At 41.4% G+C, this 19,979-nt stretch overlaps 1 protein-coding gene across 1 annotated transcript; it reads right to left on the reverse strand.

Moving 5' to 3' along the window:
- Positions 1 to 5,005: 5,005 nt before the first annotated feature.
- On the reverse strand, positions 5,006 to 7,521 carry LOC124291529. The gene is made up of 2 exons (XM_046728530.1): positions 6,838 to 7,521; positions 5,006 to 5,446 (listed from the first exon to the last, which is right to left on the reverse strand). Exons 1-2 carry the CDS (start codon positions 7,073 to 7,075, stop codon positions 5,253 to 5,255), a joined length of 432 nt encoding a protein of 143 aa, XP_046584486.1. The 5' UTR covers positions 7,076 to 7,521; the 3' UTR covers positions 5,006 to 5,252.
- Between the last annotated feature and the right edge of the window lie 12,458 nt (positions 7,522 to 19,979).

Genomic DNA, 19,979 nt, shown 5'->3' on the forward strand with positions numbered 1-19,979 from the left:
AAAATGAATGCGAAAAAGGGGAACAGGAAACCTAACTGGACAAGCGACGAATGTCTGTCACTTGTTAAGTTAGTGGAATCAAAGAAAGAAATAATAAGAGGCAAATTCGAATAACATCAGAGGAAAAGAAAATGACGTGGATGTCAATCACCGAATCAATCAATGCATCCCATCCTCATGTGATTCGATCAAATGAAGAAGTGGAGAAAAAGTGGCATAATCTACTTTCAAAATCAAGGCAGGAAATTGCAGCATACAGACGAGGAACAACAGCAACAGGTGGGATTTAAAATATGGCATAACGCATTCATTTATTTACATTAGGGCTTCCACGGGTACTCGAGTACTCGAGGACGAGTCGGGTTTAGCTGGACTCGAGTCCATATTCTAGGACTCGAGGACTCGAAAAGGGGAGATAACTCGAATTATTTGGTTACGTTGACAGACTGTCTGCCATGTGCTGAGCATGAGCGGCCGTTAACGTCTAATATTAAGATAAGATATAACTTTATTATCCCGGTGGAAATTCTTATACATCCAAACTGTCTCAAAATGAATATGTACACAATTCACAAAAATATACACAATAATTATATGCACAAAACGAAACCTATTTACACAATAAAACTGACATGATATAATTCAATTAACCACATAGGTAAAGAGGCTGAATAAAATTCTAGTTGTTATCACATGGTGATAATTCAAAATATGTGTTGCATTCACGAATACTTGAGGGTATGAAAGACTTACGAGCTCTGTTGAGGGAAGGTAATCGACAGCAGCGTCCAGAAAGAAGAAATGTTCACACTCTTTCAAAGGGGTGAGATAAAATAGGTTAACTATCAAATCTAATCTTAGTTGCCTTTTGACAATCTGGCGCTCATAGATAAAGGGAATATTCTCGAAATTTAGTCGGCGGTATTAACAATTTTGGAAAGTTTGTTTTGTTGCGATCAGACAGGCCCCATACCAACATAGAAAATTGTAGGTCAACACACTTTGAATAAAGGTTTGATAACAACTGTCATTACGGTTTTGTCAATGCCTTGACGATAATAAGGTTCAGAATCAGAAATTAGGCCAGTAACAGTGGCGTCATCTGCGAATTTCACAGTAAACAAGTCATTTAATGACAAGTAACAGTCATTGGTATACAAAACGAAGAGTACGGATGCAACAACACAGTCCTGTGGAGCTCCAGTAGAGGTTGAGAGTAAAGAAGATTGATAGCCATTGACACTGACATACTGAGTTCTATGTACCCTGAATTCTTTAACCCATCTTATAATGTTTTTTATTAAGGCCTATATTAAGTAGTTTACTCCTCATAAGGTGTGGCTGTATGGTATTAGTTGTTACAAGTCTGCAGATGAGAGTAATTATAATACATCGTTTGAGATTTCACTTCTTAAAATGATTAGGCAACTATCTTAACAAACATGGAGAACGATAAAAAATCAAATGTATGGGCGTGTCTTGATCTGGATAATGAGAGAGAAAAATAACCAAATGCCGCCTGTGCGGTATATCACTGCGTTATGCAGGCAGTACAATCAGTACGATGAAAAAAAAACATATGACAAGTAAACATCCAAATACTGATTCTGACCAATAGGAAATGTTAGTCACACGACGATATGAAGTCGGAATGAAGTAAGTGTTCCCTTGTGTGATAGAAACACATGTCATGCCGGTTACGCTATCGTTTGTTTGAAAGCTATGAATTTCGAGTACTCGGGTCCGAGTCGAGTCTCACCCCTCGAGTACTCGAGTCCAAGAAAATGGACTCGTTGAAGCCCTAATTTACATTATGAGAATACAGTAGATCTACTTAGGCCTATCATTTTTTAGTAATCCATTTTTTCTAGTAAGTTAATTAGGAAATAAACATGAAATAGTCTGTTGATCAATACTGTAATGTTCTTGTTCTAACATCTAAAAAGCAATTACTTACATAAATAACACAACGAAAATCTCACATGAAAACAATATTTTTTTATTAAGTTAAAACTTAATGTTAAAAGAGCATAAGTAACAATCATATTTAAAATAGTTTCTATACATTACTAATGGAATAGCTTTATAAATAGTATTTGGTATTGATCTTTAAATGTAACACAGTGTAATTTATTTTTGAAACACATCAATACCAAGAAAAAACAGTACTTTTTTCCCATGGTCATACTTTTTCCATTTTATTCGAAACAAGTATGTTTCTCAATTAGATCTAAGTAATAAAATACAATTATGCTCAATCTCATAATTTGTTCACCACACTAAAAAAAGAGTGACCGTGCTCTCATAAAAGTAAACATCATAAAGATTTTTATATACTTCAATAATTTTTAATGATATTTGTATACTTGCCAGTAACATTTATAAACAGTCCATTACTTCATTTATGCTCACAGATTTTGTAATTAATTACTTTCACTTACATTTCAGTTTCCAATCACCTCATGTCTGATTTACAATGTACATAACTTTGAGCAGAATTTTTGGTGAACTAGTGATCCGAGTTGTGTACATAATTTCAGGTGGAGGTCCAAGTACTTCTCCCCTCTCAGCGGTTGCAAGCACAGCTGAATCAATTCTTTGTGATGCTAACGCATCTATAAGTGGATTAGACAATGGGATTGACACATCCATGTTGCAGTGTATTAATCTGAGGTATTTATATCATTAAGACGAATGTTCCAACTTGTTCAATTATTTAAAAACAAGTCTTATTACCTTATGGAATGTATCAAAGGTGATATCAAGCTTGATCTTTGGTTCATGTATTTAATATGTGCACCATATCATGACGAAATGAACAATATTACATACGTACATTACTCTTTACAGCACCTTACCAAACAAATGCATGTACCTAACTGAATGTAATGAAATTATTTTATGAAAGGCTTAGTTGAAATGTTGAAATTATACAACCTTAAAGAAACACATTAGCACAGTAGTTTCCCCGGTCAACTAATAGGAAAGTAATATATCAATTTTGTGTAAATATATAGACTTATTTTCATCATAGAATATAATACATGAGCTTGCTTGAAGTGGTGCAACTTTGAAATGAACTCCAAATTATCCAACAAGCCCACACTGTCAACACCATATAATGAAAAAGGGCACCACCTCTGGATATCACAAATCATTGGCATTTCACTTATAATGATTCTCTAAACTGTCCCCTTAAGATTCTGATGACATTCAAGGTTCTTGTACTTGCACAAGAAGATACCAGTTTGCTGATCACTACAGTGTTAGTAATGTCATGTTTCAGTCCATATGAGAGCGATTGTCTCGATGTGGATGTCCCAGTGTCGGTCCCAGCCATGGTCCCTGATCCAGCTGCGGGTACAGTCCCTGTTCCGGCCTCAGTACAAGTTCCAGTTCCCGTGACTGACAGGAAGAGGGAGCTGGAATTAAAAGTGTTAGAGGCTCAACTTGAGTATTACCAACTGAAGATAAAGAAATTGAAAAGAGACTAAGGAACTGTGTGATATATAAAGATGTTCAATGTTGTTTCCACCATAATACAGATATTATCACAGTAAAAGATACTTATCTAATGATTATTATGATGTAATTTGGTCATGAATTCTTAATACAAACATAAATATTACTCAAAGTTGTGGTCCTTAGGAAACTTCGGGAAGGATCAATTCCTAGTCTTCCCAGTGTCTTATTTATAAAAATGAATTAATAAACAATCAAAATTTAGTGAATATTATTATAATATGGAGTACCATGTCTAGAAGTGAAGATTGACAAATTGTTGGCGATACCTGACACCGTCTGCTGGCGGCTGAACAACCTGGGGAGGCGGTCTCTGTCCATCTTGGTGTCCATCTTGTCCAGGAGGTAGTGGGATATTTCTTTGTTTACAGATATAATGGAGCACGGCACACACAATCACAACCTGTAAAATATTCAATTGCAGCATGTAGAAAGATAGAAATTACACAAATCAAGGAAACCAATTATGTTATTTTAATTATTACATTTCTCTAATAACAAAGTATTACGAAAACACAAACATTACAATATATCACAAACAAACCTTTGATGCTTTTTGAGGTGTCAGCCTAATCTCTCCATGCAGGACATGAAATCTTCTCTTTAATTGTCAAATGCCTCTCTCAACAACACTCCTTGTATTCTTGTGAGATCTAAAAGGAATTTTTAAAGACATTTAAATTAAATGTTTTCAAGCCTTAACATATATCAATGTATTGAAATAATTAATCAAATTCACTGAGTTCATATATAATTCTATGCTAATGATTCACATGAATTTAAAATTTATTTGACTGAAATACTGGCTCAATTTCTAATTTGTAATTTCATACAGGAACTCTATATTGTTCAAAATTTAAGTATATGTTCATCACAAGATATGAAAACCATATTTGATTGCAAAAGACATTTTTCTTATAATTTACATGCAGTATGATATTTGAACCCATATGTACTTTTGGAGATTTGCATTATTGTTATATTGCATTCATAAATGTAGATGAACATCTGACAGTAGTATATCGTCTTTTATATTTACTACGTTTACTCATCTAATAAAACAAGCATCGTTAAATCCTTAATCGTTAATCCGTTTTATGCAGAATTACAAAGCTACAATGTCATTTCGTTTAAAAAACACAATTTCAAATTATAGAATTTACCACCTTCCCAAGGGAATCTACTCTAATTCATACTGTGTCGGACAAGTTTACATCTCTGTGGATATAAACAAACAGAATACCTGTTATAATTTGTCTCTGGTCCAGCTTGCGGGTGCAGGAAGGGTGTTAAAATATATCTTCTGCATGGATAGCCACTATCTACAAGTAAATGGGACCCAGCTGGCATAAAACCCCTTTCAAACAGCTGACGAACGCCGCTTTCATGAAAGATCCGGGCGTCATGTGTTGCTCCAGAGTCCAGCCCACTTCGCTACAACATCTCGGATAAGAGAATCGGAATCGAAAATTATTTGGGAAAGAGTTCCGCCCGTACCCCCCTCTCAAAAACCGAGATCATGAATTGTCACTCATAAAACACAATGAATACAAGGGCAATAAAGTGTACAGGGTCTGAAAAATAATGCAAGAGGTTCGTTAAATGCCGGTGATGTATTCAGCCTCGTGAATCAAATGCGAGTCACTTTACTTAGCTGTCTGAGTATCATCGCCATATGCAAGCTATATTCCTTACGACTGAATATTACACAGGAAGAACACAACGTATCTCTACTGTGCACCTCCATACAATGAGCCGATATCCTCCAGCAAAGAAACGAAGATATCCTTCTCCGCACTACAACAATATATGTACTCCGACAGATGTAGGAGAAAGTCTGACCGGCGGGTGTGGGTCGACGGCAACTGCCGTTTGATGCACCACCGGTTCTCTATCAGATTGGTACAAGCACCGGTGGTGGGATCTGAAAATAATAAAACAAACATGACATGAAATGGCGGATTTCAGTTGCATATCATTACATAATGATAATGTATGGTGTATACATTTACCTTTGAAATTTTCTGATTGATTCACTGTAGTATGGGTGTAACCCAGGTCAGATAGTCCGTCGTAAACCTTCCAACAGTCCGTGATGATATGACTACCCCCAACCACTTTACGACAAATAACGTCCAGTAATGTCCGTCGGTCACGCGTCTCCACGGGAACTAGAAAGAACTGTCGAGTCTCCCTACAAATACCTCCCAAAACCCACTGACCCTCTACCATTCTACCCCTGTGATATTTACGTTTCCCAAACTTACTCTCATCTATTTCCACTGTCAAGCCAGCCCCACCTATTCTGTCGGAACCATTCTTTTCCACCATCACAGAGCATACCTCTCTGCAATACATGAAAAAGTCCGATACTGTTTCTCTGGACTGACTGACTGAGTTTAGTTTTACGCCGCTTTTAGCAATATTCCAGCAATATCACAGCGGGGGACACCAGAAATGGGCTTAACACATTGTGCCCATGTGGGGAATCGAACCCGGGTCTTCGGCGTGACGAGCCAACGCTTTAACCACTAGGCTACCCCACCGCCCCTGTTTCTCTGGAGGTTTCTAGGACTTTCCCATCACCATCACAATCGATACTCGTTTCTCTGATTGTGTCTGCATATGACATTTTATGGGCAAAGCAGTAGGTGAGCAAAACAGTTTTTCTCAGTGACAAATTCGACCCCGAAAACCACGTACCCCTCCGTGCTGGAACCTGATTTTTGTTACTTTTTTTACAAACTTTACGGTTACCCTGGAAACGATAGTCAGGCACCTTACCCTTGCGATTAATTGCATACGTGCGACTTAGAACCTGATGACAGTTAGGACAGTGTGCTTGGGTTGGTAACACCCCATACCGCTGACAAAAAGAAATAGTGCTATCGGTGCTTCCTAAATGTGAAATTAGGAAAAAAAGATTCATGGGAGGGGGTTGTTTAGCATTCGAACGTGTGACAACCTGAGGTGCTGGGAGGGGTGCTGGGGCCGTGTTACGAGGGTGTGTGGGGTGAGACACGGGATCAACAGGTGGAGGTGTGGGAGAGCGTGGTGGTGAGAGAGAAAGGAAAGGGTCGGCAGGAGTGAGGTGCAGGGGTTTTTTTTTACACTTACGTGGACGATTTGTTTCAGATGGGTTAACAGGGTTATCGGGTGAAGAGGTTACAAAGCGAGCGGGACGTTTAATAGTGCGTTTAGGGCGTGCTGGAATGGGGGGAGACGACGTACTAGGGAGTGCATCAGGAAGGACGGGATCAGTGTTAGTACTGTTACTGCTGGGGTTAATATTTTGGGTCAGTAAAAAAGATAAACCTGTGCTTGAACATGAAGAAGGAGATGGCTGGCTGTCACTCGTTCGTCTCTCAGTCGATCGGTCTCTAACGCTCGAAAATACCGGTGAGTCCTGGTTCAAGTCGTCAATCGGTCTCTGACCTGGGTCGATGTCACCCTCAGAGTGGGAAGAAAAGAGATCCCGTAGAGGATCCGGAGACGATGAATCAGGTTTCTCGGCAACAAAGTTGGGGGTGAATTCATAATCGGACGAAGACATGCTCGCTAAATTATGATCAATGGCACAGACAATGTAGTCAATGGTCTTCTGGTATTCGAATGGCAAGCCCTTGTATGTTACACTCACAAAATAGCTTTACATCATGTGACGTCAGTAGATACAAGCACTTCATGCCAAATTCCTTCCATGCACGTGAAAAGCACACTAGGTGATCTGTCATAGAAATTTCATTATCACAAACAGAGTAGGACAATACAATTCCATTGTTACCCAGCATTACGTCCATGTATCATGACAGATGCTAAAGCGAACAGATTATTAAAAGATTATCACACGGGGCGAGGTTCGATCTCTCCAAGTCATCACCATCACGTCCGTCCTTATTGTCTTTCCATTTGTCCACGGCCCCGCCAACACAGGCAAATACACTGAGTTCAACAGAAAGCTTAAAAATAGACAAAGCGCACAACATAAGTTGTGAAGAAAGTTCTATCTGACGTCACACTAACAATATCGCTACACATAACATGAAGAAACTATCATCTCTTGTTGTCAATCACAAAACAGCCGTGATCACACTACGGAGGCTCAGATGACCGGAAGCAAAGACAGATGGAGGACAGTGGATCAAATCCCAGGTACGACACAAACATTTGCAATATATTTCTTAAAGGGAGATAATTCAAATGATGTGAGTTACAGTAAATGATAGATAAAACCGGATGTACAGTGTCGTCGAGGATGGAAGACAAAAGGGAAGAATAAGGACAAGCAGGAAGTAGTTTTTCCTCCTCCTCCCCACTTTTTTAATGTACCCCCAAATATCTAAACCCCCATTAAACGCTTCTACCCCCAAATATTATGTAAGCGCCCTTTTTAATATAACCTCCAGGGGAAATGATCCCCGGGAAGAATGAATTTTGTTTTGGAGGGGTTGGGGGTGGGGGGTGGTACGGGCGGAACTCTTTCCATTATTTGTACGTTCAGGGAATGATAGTTCTTCCGATTCACATACTCGGGCTCATCTTGAGAAGGAGCTATTATCCTCACATGTGTCCCATCAATGACACCTACGACACCGGGGCAGCCCGCAAGTGTGTGGAATTGGTGATTGTGGCGTTGTGTTTCCTGCTGTGAAGTCGGCATTGAAATGAATTGCCTGACAGTTTGAGGGTCAGAAAGTACTGACAAAGTTTCGGATATTATTCTACTGACAGTGGGCTGACTTACAACGAAATCGTCGCCGCTGCAAAGCTGCATTTTGCCAGTGGCTAAGTAACGCAGAATGATGGCAATCTTAGTCTCAGCGTCCAAGGAATGATTCCGTTTTGTCGGACTTGTCAAGTGTTGCCGGACCAAATTCGTGATGAAAATAATCCCCCCCCCCAAGTCCATACGGTACCTCTATATCAATTCTTCATTGTTGTACACTGCTAGTACATCTCTTCTTAACCTAAAATCACTCAAGCGACGCATACGAGCGGCCATGTTTGTCAAGCTAAGAATATTCTTAACTAGTTAGGAGTACAAAAGGGGCACTCCTAAATATGTGCCATACTCAGGATTAATTCTAAGAGTACAAAGATTTATAAATGTGACTTAAGAAATTCTTAACACTTAAGTGTAAATATAATGGAATTCTAAGAATTTTATTGATTTAAGAATTCTTATCAATTCTAAGAATTTGTATAAATATGGCCCCAGTTCTACGGCTCTCTTCTCCAGTAGAATTCCTATGTTTTCGGCTAGGAGCTCTTTTTTATTCATGAAGTGACTGTGTGATTTCGACAACACAGTCAGATTGAGGAGGGGGAGCCGTATTTGTATACATACGATTACGTATGGACCCTCTAGGATGGAACAGTTCGCCCAGAAGATCCCTATTCCCTCACCTACAGGTGTTGGGTATATTGGGACGAATGAAGGTGGGAATGTCCAGTCGTGCATGCATTTCACTTCACGTTCGTAACCCTGGAAGGAGGCGTGGCGGCGCTGATACCCTTTTTTTTGTCGGTGCGAGACTTGCCACCACGTCCCTTGCCACGAGTCCGGGCTTGGTTTCATGCTAGCCGAATAGACTGGCGTGGAGGCTGGTAAGTGTTTCACTGATGTGATGATGGACGTTGTACTTTCTGGAAAGCCTGCAGGGCTGTCTCCCTCTTAGCGACGTGTCCTCCTGAGAGGGCACGTAAGGCCCAAAACTTTCAAAGTAAAATGTAAATTTACCATATTTTAAACGTAGTATCTTTGTTTTTTTAACTGCTTGCTACATTTTCCTACAATCGCCAGCGGCTGAAGGGATGGTGTAAATCCAGCTAGGGTCCATGCAGGTAGCAAAAGTAATGTAAGTCCCCATGGTTCCTAGTATGGTGATCTACCGTCAGTTGTTGGCGATCTATAGCCCGTGTTTTATACTGTATTGTCCTCTTTAATTAAAATGTTTTAGCTTTGTTCGCTAGTTTTATTCATATCTGTGATTCTGTAGTATTTCTACTGTCCACCGTCGACAAGTTTTAATCTTCAAACCGTTTTCTCTTTAAATTGTATAAATTGTTTTCGTCACGATATGGCTGAGATATTGCCAATGTCACGTTAGATATTAACTCACTCACTCACCCTTAGCGACGTCGCACCCATCCCGATAGATCATCATTGATGGAAATGGTAGTCGAGGACCAAGGTTGGTGAAAAAACTTTCTTGGAAATTCTGATTCCCAACTTGAGATGGAGAGGAAACCCTGTCGTTGAATAACACACGTTGGTGAGCACACTCCGTAAGTGTTCGCGTAGGTCAGTAAGGACCTTCCCTTGCCAAGCCATAGTCAAGGTGATCAGGCCTATCGGGGTTTACCTGTGTCAGATCTTGCGAAATAGTGTCGGTTGCTGAAGCTACGGCCGAAATAGGATGTAGCATTCGTTTACGTTCTTAATCAAGGGCCGCCATCATTGAGTCTTGTACCTTGTAGCACGCAGTGGATGTTTGATTTCCTCACCAACCTTAGTTGTCACATCTGTGAAGTCTAGACCTTGGACATGATAATCGTCACGAGAGGCCTTAGACGCTCTGATGGACGGATTCAGCGACACCAATGCAACATCTTCGTCATGAGTAGAAAGGATTTCTCTAACCGCCTCATACGTTGGTAGCATTAACCATGAAGTGTTTAGATGGTTAATTATTTCTCAACATCTGATCCCGGTGAAGGGAAGGTGTCCAAAAGTCTGTGTGCAATCCATTCGAAAACATGGTCGAAACAAAGATGACTGGTCATGATGTCATCATCTTAGTCTGGATTAAAATCGGTGTAACGCTAGTTGACACCAGCGGTGAGATAATAATCTGGGCCTAGATTTTCGAAGCTCTCTTAGCGCTAAGATAGTCGCAAGCGCCATTCATTAACATTGACTTCCAACTATCTTAGCGCTAAGACAGCTTGAAAATCTATGCCCAAAATGCTTGTCGCAAGTGCAACGGGGGATACAATGATACAATAATACAACAATAATGAAACAATAATACAACAAGGCAACATCATTAAAGTCTTGAAAGATTTTCATAGATACCTTTCATATATTTACTTAGTTTATCAATCATTTTGTAATTTCTTTCCGTAAAATGATTATGAATTCTTTTTTATCTATTCCTCCTTGGGGTACTTATAAGCATTTAAATGTCCACTTAAAATACCTACGACAGTTGTAAAAATATTTGAATAAAAATATTCACAAAACAAAAACTACGTTTTTGTCTTGTGAGACCACCCTTACAGGGCCTTCCGGCCCCCTACAGCCAAGAACAAGTAACTCTAGACCGTAACCTCGTACCTCACTTTCCATGCTGTCGTTTACCGGCAAGACGTGGGTCCATTTCAAGAAAGTTTCATTTCCCTACGCAAAATTATGAGTGTCTCAGAAACAGCAACTGTATGTATGGTTCTCCTTTTTCCATGCATGGGCGATTTGGAGGCTTGTTTTGAACTTTTTCATTTATAATTTCTAGTTGTAACTTGGTACCTGTCGCGGTCGGCTGGCCGGGTGCGTGTCAAGATGGCGGACAGGTCCCTTCGCTAGTTCATTGGTTTCCCGTGTGGTTTTTCAATGTTACAGGTGGTTATAGTACATTTTATTTATATGTTGTTACATGTAGGGCGTTATTTCCGCTGCTAGCATGTTCTATCTTACGCTAAAAGTCGTAATTGTTCGTTATGTTGCAGTGCGTATTGATGGTTATTGTCAACTGCATGCTACGTTTGTCGCATTAGTTGTGTCGCCCATGCGTGTTACTTCATATATGTATGTGTGTATAGGGTTGATTGCTGCACAGGTTTTTTACTTGTTGCAGTTTAAATCCTGTACTTCGTGCCTCGCTGCCATTGCCGTCAGGGATACGCACGAGGTGTGTTTAAGATGTCTCATACAGACTGATCATGAAGAAGAGTGGTGTCCGGCGTGTGCGATTTTCACACCTCAAACCATTAAGGCAATGCGGGTGGACCGGCTGTTTTACAGCAACCTGCTTTGGGCGGGGGGTGATATCTGGGCACAGGATCCCCCGTCGAAGTGTTCACATAGCAAAAAAAAGGTGTCTGCTGGAGACGCTTCCAATACCGAGCCGGCTCCCAAAAGAGCTAAGGTTACCAAGGAGGCTTCGTCTAAAAAAACTAATGCTCCTTCTATATCTCCACCTGCCCCTGTCTCTGTTGCCGCCAACCACCCTTTTGTATCGGCACCCGTTGTACCTGTTGCCTCTTTAACTGCTTTGTTTCAGGAACAGATGTCGTCAGTGAAATCCCTGATCAATACAGCGTTGGCTGGGTTCCGTAAGGAGCTCAGCGCGCCGGTCGTCGGGGGTGAATTGGACACATCTGGGGGGGCTGGCTGCGGCCCGAGCTTTGGCTCGGAGAACGCGCCTCCCCCGGGCAGCTTGATCCCGGCTTAGGCCGTAGGGGCAGCGCGCCCTCGGCACCTGGTGGCGACCTAGCTTCACGCTCAGGCCGGTCACAGGTGCCTGGCGCCGGCAATGCAGGGTTACCCCTGTCTTCGCCTGGTGCCATGACTGGCGGTCGCCTAGGCGCTGACCAGCTCGCGGATACCTCGGCGCCTGGCAGCCAGTCTGGGTTGCCCGGGAAGCCTGTTGCGGCAGGTTCTTCTCGGGCGCCCGGCGACCTGATGTGGGTTCCACCCGGCAGGGCGACTCATTCCCTCTGGCGCCTCTTGACCTTTTGAGTCTTTCTTGTTCAGCCTCTGGCGTATCCTCGGCGGTCTCTCAGGAGTATGAGAGTACAGCTGCCGAAGATTATGCCGAGGTGGATATGGAGGATGATAAAGGGAGGAAGGAGTCGGAGGCGGGAGTTCCGTACTCCGTTGGCTCCTGCCTGCGGCAGGTTCGAGATAAGATCGCCGTAATCCTGCCTCAGGTGGCCGTTACCGTACAGGGGCCCGACCCCGCAGAGTTTCGGCTCCCAGGGGGGCTTTCGCGCCTAGCCGGGTCGCTGAGGCACGCCTCCGCATTCTGCCATCACTGTAAGCAGAGCCTCCACACTGTGCGTGATGGATACTCTGGTGTCCCTTGGCTGGATTATCAACCTCAAGAAATCAGACCTTGTTCCGACGCAGGATCTGATTTTCTTGGGGGCCAGATTCAACATGGAGCTAGGGATTGTTTCCCTTGCTCCGGACCGCATCGTCAAAGTCCAGAGGACTGTGTTACAGTTCATTCAGCCGCCCAATGCGTCGGCGCGAACATGGCTTCGGTTGACTATTCATCTCAGATAGTCCTTGGGAATACACCTTGGGAATACACCTTGGATCCCCCTAAACACCCCGACACCTTCCCTCTCAGTTCAGGCGGGCTTTACGCCTCCCTCACAGGTTGGGGGGGGTCCTGGGCGAGCACTCAGCCTCCGGCCTCTGGCCGCCTACACATCAATGTGTTAGAACTGAGAGCAGTCCGCAGGGTGTTGCTTCCGGGTGTTGGTTCTAGGCCGCGTGGTTCGTCTAGAAATGGACAATCAAACGGCCATGTCTTACATTCTCAAGCAAGGCGGCGCAGTGTCTCCGTCGCTCCTTCAGGAGGCGTGGCAGTTTCTACTGTGGTGTGATCAGTTCAACGTTCGAGTTTTGCCTGTTTATCTCCCGGGGATAGACAACGTCCATGCAGATGCACTCTCACGGCGTATACTAGCCCCAAAAGAGTGGATGCTCGACCGGGAGATATTCGGGATTATCTCCCAGTTGTTCGGGTTGTTCCAGGTGGATCTGTTTGCATCTTGGGTGACGAACCAGATTCCTGTGTTTTGCTCTCGGATTCGGATCGAGGCGTTAATAACAGCCTTTCAGCTTTCGATTGGACGGACGGGGTACTGTGGAAGTTCCCGATACCACTGATTTCCAGGGTCCTGTCACAGCTGACCGCACAACCAGCTTCGGCTACTTGTGCTTCTGGCACCCCTTTGGTCGGCTGCTTCGCTGGTTTCCGGTAATTCTCAGGTTTCTGGCTCAGCCTCCTGTTCTATTACCTTTTTAGACCGGACCTCCTATCCCAGAGCGGGCCCCACCGAATCCCCAGGATTCAGTGGGTGGCTTGGCGCTGTCAGGGATCGCCTCCGTGCGAAATTCCTGCACCAGGCTTCGCGGAGGGATTCGACAAACGTTCAATATGGGGATTGATGGGCCTGTTATTCGCGCTGGTGTGTCAACAGGGGGATTCTTGATCCCTTTTCTACAGATTTAGTCTCTGTTTTAGAATTCCTCCAGTCTCATTTGGACGCCGGTCTAGTGGCTGCAACTGTTCCAGGATATTCTACGGCTATTTCTGCGTTTCATATTCCTGTTGACGGTGCTCTCTTGGGGCAGCACCCTCTTGTGCAGCGCTTTTTAGCAGACGTGGACAGACTCCGTCTGGTTGTCCGGCGGATTAGTCCCCCGGGGGACTCGTCAATCGTTCTTGATTGGCTGTCCGGTCCACTGTTTCACAATCTGTCGGCTCTTTCACTCCAGCTGTTGATGTGGAAGACAGCGTTTCTTGAGGTGGTGACTTCAGGCAGGCAGGTTGGCGATATTCACGCAATGTCGGCCGATCCCGCGCTTACTGTTTTTCACAAAGACAGAGTTAGCATACGGCTGCCTGATACTTACCGTCCTAAGAAGGATAGTCCCTTCCATGTGACGGCCTATTGAGCTCCCAGCTTTCACTCAGCCTTCCCTGTCCGGTACCTCTCTACGACGTGCTCACGTCTTACATGTCCGTAAGACACTTAAGGCTTATATCAAACGAACAAGGAGTACCCGTCAGGGTAACCAATTGTTTTGTTGTTATGGCGGGGTTCAGGCTGGTCTTCCCATTTCTCGGTGGCTTGTCTCTGCCATACATATGAGCTATACTCAAACAGGGCGTATTGAGGAAATCTGCTCAGCGGCTATTTGGAGCCGTCCGAGTACGTTCATCCGTCTTTACCAACTTGACAGATTCTCGAGTGAGCGTGCTCGGTTCGGTCAGTCAGTTCTCTCCAGTGGGCATGGTTCCACCTCTCTAGCCGATTGAGCTTTCGAGGATTTTATTATGTGAACCATTCTATGCCAATTTTTTAACACTGGCGTTGGGTTTTAAACATCTTGTTTACATATCGCCTTGGTGACGGGTTTTATGTGGTGATGGTTTTTATTCCCATGTCTTTTGCATTCTGCTCTAGACTTACTGGCCTTGGAAACTTTGCTGAATATATATGTTAAGGCATTTCGTTTCTGGCGGCTTATTGCGGGACCCCTTATCTTCGCTTCCGAGTGATTACGGGAGGGAGGGAGGGTTTCTCTCGTTTGTTTGCATTAGCGAGGTTTCGCTGGGCAATTAGCATATGTTGGACCCTGACCCTGGTTCATGCCCCCGCCTGATTGGCTATGGTGGACACGTGATCAGGTAAGTGAGCTTTTTCTGCTATATTTAGCTTGGGAAATTCCATTTCTTGTCGGGGGTGTTTTCTGCAGACAGAATGTCACTCCTTAACTCCGTCTTTAGGAGTCTGTCTTATGCTTATAAGTACCCCAAGGAGGAATATATAAAAAAGAATCGAATTAACCTGTAGAGGTTTCAGATTCTTTGAATATATTCCTCCTTGGGGTACGCCCGCCCACCTCCCCACATTCTGTCTGACGTCGTTCAGCATAGAAAGTGAGGTACGAGGTTACGTTCTAGAGTTACCTGCTCTTGGCTGTAGGGGGACGGAAGGCCCTGTAAGGGTGGTCTCACAAGACAAAAACGTAGTTTTTGTTTTGTAAACATTTTCATTCAAATATTTTTACAACTGTCGTAGGTATTTTAAATGGACATTTAAATGCTTATAAGTACCCCAAGGAGGAATATATTCAAAGAATCTGAAACCTCTACAGGTTAGTTCGAATTTATAATAATTAAGGTCTTGTACAACAATACTTTGGTGATAACTTAGTTCTATCTTCTAACAAAGAATTACCCAACATTAAGTCAACAACGACGTTGAGGTGGTGCTAATACGAGTAGAGCGCTGTATCGTAGTGTTAGCTGATGACATATTTAATGTCGTTGGTGAACCCAGAGCTTGCCTTACTGGTTCCCGGGCCTCTCGTTAGTTATATAGAGGTCCTGGTATTGGCCTCGGAACCCACCGATGATACTTCTAGCTGCGACATTCACACCACACTCGGCTCAGTAATGCAGAATGAAATTAGTATCTGAATCCCGGTAGCAAATAATTTTTAGAACAAACTCCAAAAGCGTAAGCCCCGCCCTCTCGCGAATGTAAACACAACTTGCACGTTTAAGTGCCTCACATTACATGGTGCACACACTGATGACGGGATGAATATCAAACTATTTATTGATAAATCCATAGCTACATACCTCATTTCACCGTTTGGCATTGTTGAATCGCGCTTTACAACTACAGAAAATACAAAAATTCGTCTCCAGTCTTTGCCAAACGTGCGCTGTCCCTACCCACCCCTGTACAGGGGATATTTTTTTCATCTCCCACAACGCGTTTTGTATTAAAAATGGACTCCGTCCGTCCGTCCGTGTGTCCGCGTCCGTGCACATTTGTCTTTTCCTGAGCAGAACTCTAAAACCGTTCAATATTTCTTCACCAAACTTGTCACAAAGATAGTTCTGGTGGTCTACAGGTGTCTTTTGGTAGATTTGGATTTCTGAATAAAATATTTTTTTTTGCGTGTCCATGGCAACAAGTTTGACTTAGACTGAAATTGGTGGTAGGACTCTTTTCCGGAGCAGAACTTTAAAACTGTTCACTGTTTCACCAAATTTCATATATAGGTAGGTCTAGTGGTGAACTGGTGCCTTTTGGTAGTTTTGGATTTCTGAATAATTTTTGTGTGTTTTTCCATGGCAACAGTTTGGGCTTCAACCGAATTTGGTGGTAGTGCTCCTTTCTGGAGCAGAACTTTGAAACCTTTCAGTACACCCCTTCCACTTAGCTACATACACGCCAACACATTTGACATAGTCATAACTCGTAGACATATTCATTAAGAGTATTTTGCCATTGCGGGGGATATTGATGACTTTGTCTTCTTGTTTGTTCAAGGTTATTTAGTTGGGAACCTGATGTTTTATCAGTATATAAACACCTTCATACTTTTTTAAAAAATTTTGTTATTGCTAACACAATTTATAAAATATTCAGTTACATGATATTTTTATTAGGAAATAATCGTTCATTCCCAAAATCGTGCATAGTTAATACTTGTTATTGTATAGCAGACTGCATTGTCAAAGTGTGGTTGTTGTTGTTTTAGAAAATAATTTGATTGTGTTATCATAAAACTTTCTTATATTTTAATTATTCATAAAACTTTCTTATATTTTACTTATTCATAAAACTTTCTTATATTTTACTTATTCATTTTATATGTATTACCAATAATTGGCGTCAAGTGCAAAGTATACTTTTGTTCATTCATTTCATGTTTGAAATATAACTTTCAGGATGTGTATGCTGCATATCTCTAGGAGTACAACCAAGAACACAAAACTGCAATTTTGAACTTCGAGCCACTACAGAAAGAAACGTTGAATAATGTTTTGCAAAGGGATACAATTTCTGTTTCACCTACAGTATATGGGAAAATCACTGATATATGAAATTCTACAGATAATACACCATAAATCCTGTGACAAAACTGCATTCGTTATTATCATTGTGCCACCGAATGTGATCCTGGATCAACAACTTAGAAAGTTTAGGCATAAAGCAATAAACCTCCATTATACTCATATTTTTGCTTATCCTGAAAGCATCGTTGGGAATGGGATTTTTTTTTTGCATAAACACTTTCAAGAAGATGTGAAAAGCTATATTGTTATTGATGAGGCCCACTGTATTTTGGGCTGTGGGGACAACTTTCGACCAAGCTTCCAGAGACTACATAAGCTGCGAGCAGTACTGCCACAAGCTACTATACCCGCATTGACTGCAACGCTATCACTGAAGGGACAGAATGATATTGCAAAGCTGCTTGCATTACAGAATCACAAGGTTGTCTCTACATACCCTGCCAGAGACAATATTTCTATCATTGTCATCAAGAGGCCTGCAGCAACATCCGCAGGGGAGGAATCAGCTCAATTTTCAGTTGAATACTGCATTGAGCCTTTTAATCTTAAGAGCTGATTGATAAGGGACAGAACTTCCCGCTGACCATAGTATATTTCAGTGGAAGTGAAAATTGTGTTGGAGTCAGTTATGAACGGTCACAAAACATTCTTGGTCCCAAATTCTATGTTGATTCTAACAATGAAGACTCTGCCAGAGTTGTAATGTTTCATGCCTCACTGGAAAAAGGATCTGATCAGGTAAGACATGTTAAGCATCTGCATCTCTTGTTTTATGATAAAGGTATTTTCCTCATCTGTCCATTTTCTTCTTGTGCCTGTTTCAGGTTGGTCGGTTACTGTTTGCTGTGTCAGTGGTTCCAGCTAGAAAAAGGGATGTTATCAAAAAAGGGCCCAATATGAAATACACAGTGTTGAGACAATAATTTTCAAAGTATGAATATACAATTATGTTAGTGAAAACTACACAACAAAATGGTGAAAGTTAAATACATATATATACAATCTGTATACCCTTGGGAATGGATGAATATACTTCATTTGTACTTACAGACAGTCTCTATTCCTTTGAATAAGGTGTATGCCCTTTTGGCGATGACCGAATTCTCTTTTTGTAACTAGAATCAGCATAGCTATGCTAAAGATGGCATTATTTGTTTCATTTTCTTGATGCTTCAGCATCTTTGGCGTAGCTATGAAGGCTGAGACTTATCTGAAAAAAAGTTTTTCATAAATGAAAGTTAAATAAATACATAAATAAATAAATAAATACATAAATAAATAAATTAAAACATCCAGTTCTGAAGTGATAAGATTTTACGCCCGTCGAATGCCGCTGCCGATCGAATCTAGCCCTCCATAGGAGCTGTCAACGTGGCTGGAATTAATAAACCGATTTAAAAGGTGAGTTTTCGCTATCTTGGCTGATCCATAATTTTGGCTTTGAATTGCGAAGGTAGCTGTTTTCGGTGAGTCGTGGCGTATAACTTTTGAAATAATGATCCGATTGTGACCATTTATAGCTCATTTTGTAGGGAAATCATCGAGCTTTCGATCCGTAGGCCTCGACGGGGCATTAATAATAGTTTACGTTGTGAAATGTAACTTTGATCGAGGAGGGGGTGGTTCCGTCGTTACATCCCTTTCCTTTATATATACTACCCATCAAAAGTTTAGACTCACTGAAAGCACTCACTATATGTTATGTATATGTATGTGGTTACATCGAAGATGAATTTCTCCACCAACTTGGGGGGAACCAACTGAAAACCTTATGCAGATGAATTGCACAAGGATGATGCTTCAAATTGCGAAAGGCATGAGCAAATGTCGTGCATGTGAACAGATTCGTTTTGGTGTAAAGTTTTGTTAAGAATTCGCCAATTTTCACAGATTTTAATCATTTACTGAACTCATGACAATAATCTTTTCAATGTTACGAATATGTTTTACAATACACCAGTTCATAACTAAACAGTACCTTTAAACAGTATGGAATATTTTGCAAAAAGCTAGTTTAGAACAGTGGACAAGTAAGTGGCTACATTTACACTAGTGAGTCTAAACTTTTGATGGGTAGTATAGTACTAGTAGTCCAGTCATCCTGGTTAGATTTTGACCTAACCCATCACAAATTGCAACATAAATGATTTCAACTGTTTTAAGACCCTGAAGCATTCCTTTATAACATATAAAAAGTCTAGGAAAATCTCAGTGGTGGAACAAGGTCAAATTCGACCCTCAAGGTCATAGGGTCATCTTCGCTTTCGAAATCTTAGATATAAATGCAAACTTTTATGTAATCTACTTAATTGTGTCATGTTATATATCAAATTAAAGCTCAGATTACAGGCTTTTCAGAAATATATTTATATATTCAGAAATAAGGATTAGTCTCATCATATTATTCTTTTTTTAAAAAAAAAACATTCCGAAAAATATGAAAATCGTATCTGGACATCCACATGTATATGTATGCTACGATTATGCCAAAATATTCATTTTTCAATTGTGTGACAATTTTTAACATGAAGAAACATTGTGATGAATATGAATCAACCAATAGTCATTCCAAATAATAATGAAATAGAATGAACGATCAATGTTTTCTATCAACACATTTTCATCAAGTACAATGATGAAAAACAAGTCATTTTGTCGATTGAAACTTATGTAAAAGAGTTGTCTATTACTCAACTGCATAAATGGTATTTCATTATGAATTACCTGCATTCATTATATCAACACATTTTCATCAAGTACAAGGATAGGATCCTTTTGCCATCTCTTTTCCGTCCCCAGTCTGTCACAAAGTGGATGAAAAACAATGTCACACCAAAT

The sequence above is a fragment of the Haliotis rubra genome, unplaced genomic scaffold (assembly GCF_003918875.1).
Source record: "Haliotis rubra isolate DU_JTF1 unplaced genomic scaffold, ASM391887v1 Scf494, whole genome shotgun sequence".
NCBI lineage: Eukaryota > Metazoa > Mollusca > Gastropoda > Lepetellida > Haliotidae > Haliotis > Haliotis rubra.

What these genes read in the sequence shown, in the direction of transcription:
- LOC124291529 (XM_046728530.1), bottom strand. Translation starts at nt 7,075, where the DNA reads ATGTCTTCGTCCGATTATGAATTCACCCCCAACTTTGTTGCCGAGAAA. An exon ending in TTCTTCATGTTCAAGCACAG is followed by an intron (nt 5,447 to 6,837) that starts GTTTATCTTTTT and finishes TATTATTTTCAG; the next exon opens with ATCCCACCACCGGTGCTTGT.